Source organism: Octopus bimaculoides, chromosome 18 (assembly GCF_001194135.2).
Source record: "Octopus bimaculoides isolate UCB-OBI-ISO-001 chromosome 18, ASM119413v2, whole genome shotgun sequence".
Classification (NCBI taxonomy): domain Eukaryota; kingdom Metazoa; phylum Mollusca; class Cephalopoda; order Octopoda; family Octopodidae; genus Octopus; species Octopus bimaculoides.
The window spans coordinates 55,303,931-55,309,885 of NC_068998.1; the positions used below are offsets into that span (position 1 = coordinate 55,303,931).

Here is a 5,955-nt window from a genome sequence, read left to right on the forward strand (position 1 = left end):
AAGGCAGAGTCTAACTTTGGCAAAATTTAAACACAGAACGTAAGCAACTTTAACTAAATACTGCAAACATTTGAACACAGAATGTGAAGTCGGAAGAAATGCCGCTAAAATATTTTGTCCGGCAGTGTGTATTTCATCATGAAACTAGTTTGTATCGTTAGTTAGGAGACATTTAAAATACAAGTTTCAACTTTATTTTAAAGGAGGGAAATACACGAGACTAATTTGTAAACTAAACTCAAGTCGGCGATCTATATTTAGATAATCGTACCGAAAGATCGCCCTAGTCGATCGAAAACATATGGCTCCATAACTCTTCATCTAAGTTATAAAAAAAAAAGAGACCCATTATTATATTCGGGTGTTCTACAGTTTTGGTTCTGGGCATACAAGCTATTTTAAATAGTTTCTTTTTCTCCTTGAAAATTTCACCGAATCCGACTGAAAAAGCAACGAAAGCGGTTCTGCTTTTGTTTTGCTCTCTACATTTCGTTGTAAATTTTGTATTTCATCAAAAAATGAATACACTATCTTTTGTCTTTTTTGTTAAGTGTACTTAGCAGTAAATCTATTTCCCAACGATTATTCTAAAAAACCCGAAAAGTTCTGATAATTCTGTCGATTCAATGACGGTTCTGCGGCGTCAAGATGTGTAATGGTGACTTGTTAGAGGTTGACTTCCGGGTGCGCAAACATGACGTCATAGTATGCGCAATAGCAAAGGGGCGTTAAAAGGGACGCCATATTGATATATCCGTTTAGAGAAAGTAACAAATATCATAGGGCCAAAATAATTGAAATAATCCTAGCCATCCGGCGACGTATCAACGAAATATAAATATAGAACGTATCTAGACTCTTTCAAAATTAATTTGTACTTTTTATTTTAATTTTTTGTGATTCTGAAGCGTATAAGGAGCCTTTTGTTTACAGCTAGTATCCTTACGGGAAAACGTAGACGATGACGAAGGACGATGAGTATGATTATTTATTTAAAGGTACGTACACCATACCCTAAATGTCCATTGTTTATTTAATTAGAAATCGAATATTTCAATCTCTTCCAATTTCTTTTTGTTAACTTCGATCACTTTAAACCTTATTTTAATGATAAATCTTTCATTTCTTCCACCGTCTCCCCCCCCTCACAAGACGTTGTTTTGACAACTCGACGAGAACTCAGCTCAGCCTTTTTCTCTCTCTTTTCCATTTCTTCTTAATTATTATATCTTCTATTAAATCTCCACCGAAGGCTTTTAATATCATTTTAAAACAATTATTAAACTATAGTCATTTTGTGATCGTTTTTTTATTATTCGAAACAAAAAAAAAACGAACTAAAAGTCTACAATTGACAAATGTATGAAAAGAAGGTGGATATATATATATAAAATGTATGTATATATAAAATATATATACACACCCTGTTATGTCTATATATATTGTTGGCAGACTCATTCCCTGACATCTCTACCTAATTTGTTCTTTTGTCAGTTTTCTTTTTCAAGTATTTCTCACCATTCTTAACTAATCTTCTCTCTCTCAATCCCTTTCCCAATTCTATTCTCATGTCTACATTTTCCACTCCAATCTCTCTTTTCCTCTCTTCTATAACTAATCTCTCCTCATTAAAACAGCTTCTTCCTTCAACATCATCCTCTCTTATTCTCAGCAATTCCTTTCTCTTCTCATAAAAACTCACATCTCCTTCATTTTCTCATTTTTCTTCTGTCTTTTCTCCTTAATTTATCATTTTTGCTATGATACTGCTGCTATACAAGGATGTCGGAAAACGGTATTGAATATTTCATCCATTAGGAGGATTTATGTACGTTTGTGTATAAAATATATATATACACATTTATTCTATTTTCTCCCGTTGGACACGTCCAACCATCCATATATATATATATATATATATATATATATATTGTGTGTGTGTGTAATGTTAGCAGCTCTTGACACGTCTATATGTGTAATATAGTCAACTATATAATATATATACATATATATATATACATTATCGATACCCTACCAATATATATAGAATAGCTGACTTACCATCACCGATACGTTCGTTACTATTCATGATGGCGAAACTGATTAATTTATTTCTCGGTCGTTCTTTTACCGACTCGTACCAAATCTGGCTAACTTTGGAATGTAATGAGGTAGTCGTTTTTGGAAAGCTTTTGACCATCTCCCTGTAGGGAACCTATATATATATATCTGTATATACAGATATATATATATAAACCATTCGTAGATGTTACGCCCACTACGGCTCCCCCGTCTTTTTGTCGTTACCGATGCTCACCTCTTATTTTCCTATTATAAACGAAAAGAAAAAAAGGGAAACATGATGTAAAAGTTGTCTTCTACCTCAACTGTATGTTGTTGCTTTAAACAATCACCACAGCCATTAAAGAATTTATATCCTCGAAGGGTGTGTCAACTACATGTATGTATAGTCATACATACATATAATGGTGTGTACGATCGTACAGACTCATTTGTCCGACTTTTCAACGTTTCTTTTTTACCATTAATTAAATATAGTTTCTCCGAGCTGTCATGAAATATATATATATATAACCAGTACACTGATCTATTCAATAAATTTCTCTTTTCTGTACAAGTGTTTGCCGACCGATTTTTATATTTCATCATTCTCAGATGTTAGGTGGTTCTTCGAGAAAATTGTATTTCTAATGAATTGTCAGAGGTTATCGGAGAAATTAATTTCTATCGGTGACGAAATTAAAATATCCGATATCTATTGAAATATTGGCATTCCTTTTCTGTATAGTAATAATATATGACACAGAGTTAACCATATTTCTCACTCGTCGTTGATGCCCTTGAAAAAAAAGAAAAGAACATCTCTCTTATTATTTTCACCTTTCTTTGTAAATCTGAAGCCGTATTCCTGTGCAGGAAATCTATATTCTTACAAATCTAGCCAACCTGTTCCAGAGTGTTTAACGAGACCGTGACATTGTTTCACTGGTCCTGACCGATTACATTTCGACTTCGCCTCTTTACAAATATACTTTATTCACAATAGTCATTTACTTAGTTCCCCTCACTTCTCCTTTAACTTGGCCAAATGAGGAGAACATTATATTGAAATTATTTTTCTTTCAAACGAAATTGAATTTCTACTTGATATTCGAGGTATCAAAGAAATACGAGTATTCTCCATCTTTGAAGTGCTTTATGTGTCGGGTGGATGATGATCTCTAATATTAACAATAAATGAGTTTGTTCAGCTCTCTCTCCCCCGTCTCCTTTTTCTCTTCTGTCAATTTTATTCAAATCTTCAAATAAAAATACAAAACAAACAACCTCGTTCAGATGAAAATATTTGTCATTTGCTGTGATTGTGATTGCAGCGATATCATCTCCAAGCGAATCATAGCAGGCAACGGTCCTAAATATTCCAACCCACTGTCTTGGGGGTTAGGGAGGGAGAGGGGAAGAAAGAAAAAGAACGGCACATTAGATACTCCTACAAAAGATGGAATTGTCATGGCTGGAACGCTAGTTTAGGATTGACCTGCAGCTGAATATCGCCACTCACCATCATAATCTCATTCCTCTACAAATGTTTGACTTTTGTGTCTGGACAGGAGGACATGTGACTTGGCGAATTGGATTCATCTGGTCTTGGGAAATGTATGAATGTTACAACTTAAATGTTTTTTTAAAAATATATATATTTGGTTCAAGAAAGAAAGAAGAAACCTAAAGCATAATTGCTTTGTTCGATTGGAAGTTCAAGAGGGCTTACGGAAATAGATGAGGGTTGTTTAAGACCTGAACCGGTATCTCTTTCAGTTGCATGTTTTTAGGGTTTTATAAAAACAATATCCATTTATTTTCATTTTGTAAAAAAAAAACAACCTAATCTGGTTTCTAGTCTAATTAAAAGAGAGTATTCTAGCGAGAGTAACACAGAGGCTAATATGGGGTTCTGGGTTTAGATCTGTTTATGTTTAACTTTGTCTTTTCTTGCCGTTGGTTCACAATTAATCAATTGAGTCCCAACATCGATTTTATGCAAGTCGATTTCAAATAGATTGACGACAACTAAGCTGTTTCATCATATTAGTGACGTCGTTGGGAAAAACATGGACATTATAACTTCCTAGATATACCGAGGCTATAAAGACAGTCATTTGTGAGAAATTCTCGGTGAACTGAAACTTCCAACTTGGTTTCAATTGCCAATTGGAACCGTTTTACTAGTTTCCTGTATGAATATTACTATTTTCTATCCTTTTAAAATCAGGTATGTAAGAAAATAATGTAATACTCTTTGGAAATATATATGAAGGTCACTAAAACCAGTACTCTCTCTCTCTCTACGAAGAAAAAAAAATCGCAGGTTTCACTCTAATGTAAGAAACAATTGTTGTGACGAAATCGGATTTCTTTTCAGCTGTTGAAGACTCAATTACAGTAAATTACAATGTAAACTTGTCCTCTGGCGCAAACCTATTGTAACAAACCTGTCATTTTGTATTGTTAGTATTGTGACATTTTTTAATTACTGTAGCTGTTTGTCTATCTGAAGACCTCTTTCCTTTGTCATAACTCTCTTCTCCACTAGCTTTTCGTTATAAGTACACTAACCTTGCTTTTCTGACTTGTTTTAACTGATCTTTCTAATTAGGCTTCTATATGACTAGTTCGTCATTGGGACTGGGGGTCATGGTGGGGCACCGCCTCCTCGGGTATAGTCAATTACATCGACCCCAGTATTTATTTATCGATCTCGAAACGATGGTAGACAAACTATAAGACCTAGTCCTACTGTAAATTGATATTTCTGGTCCAAGTATCATATAAGTAATTAGTGACATGTTTTAATAACCAACATATCTTGTGTGTAGGCGAAATTACCTCCCGAAATCTAATCCAGTTTATTATTAATGTTTTTTTCTTTCCCGTTATAAACTCCTTTTCCTGTAGTTTCGACATTTAGGGCGGTGTATTCACTCACTCGATTTCAGCGTAAATATTTCGAATATTTTGCATTCATCAAATGACTAATAGACTTGTTTTAATGATGTTTAAAAGACTGGTTTCCTTAGCTTGGTTCACATCAAGTGATTATTTTAATTATTATTAAATTTAATTGGCCACATGTTACTAATTCTCTCTCCCTCTCTGATTTCTTTTAACGAGAGCAAAACTTATAATCTATGTGTAGAGTTAAGCTATCAATATTTTGTATCAGTTATACAAGCAAACTGTTCAATAGCGATTCTACCTGTTTATTCATTGATCTGTTTAATATATTTGTTAGTTTTTGTAGCTAAGCTAGTTACCCCTCCCTCCAATCTTCCTCTGAGCTGCTTAAACTCTCTCGACATTCTTTAAAGTCTGTGTCACATTTTTTTTGCCATGATTTTGCTCTAATAGTACTAAATGTAATAAAGACCTTAAATAACGTGTTAGGGTTTTTAGTGTTCCATGTTTTGCCGAACCAAATCTTGTCCCAGTCGTTAAGAGGAAATAAACTAACGCACCTTTCAAATGTTTTCAATATTTTTATTTAGTTAAAAACATGAAAGCTTTTCTCTTAAAAATCCGAGTTACGTAAAGCTGTTAAATAGTACGAACTTGAATAATTCGTAAAGTTTATTTATAAAAAAAAAAAAATAATAATTGTGTGAAATATTATTGTCAATTGTTGAGATTTTCAAAAAATGAAACTGAAGAAATCTATAGCAATTAGTTTTAGTATTATAAAGTAATTAATTTTCGAAATGAGTAGTAGTAGTAGTAGTAGTAGTAGTAGTAGTAGTAGTAGTAGTAATGATGGTGAAGAATAAAGTTGGTTGAGAAAATAAATGACTTTTTAAAAATGTCTGAAATGTTATATTTGTTTATGTCAAATATATTTCCTAAGAATTTAGGAATCTATGACAAACGGATTCATTTTGT

At 33.1% G+C, this 5,955-nt stretch overlaps 1 protein-coding gene across 1 annotated transcript in view; it reads left to right on the forward strand.

Annotated features, from left to right (window-relative positions):
- Nucleotides 1-704: 704 nt before the first annotated feature.
- The window catches only part of LOC106881041 (ras-related protein Rab-11B), a 31,147-nt gene continuing 25,896 nt past the window's right edge, over nt 705-5,955 (forward strand). Inside the window, exon 1 of the mRNA XM_014931244.2 lies at nt 705-998. Coding sequence (XP_014786730.1) covers nt 962-998 — 37 coding nt within the window. The 5' untranslated portion in view covers nt 705-961. The remainder of the gene's footprint in view (nt 999-5,955) is intronic.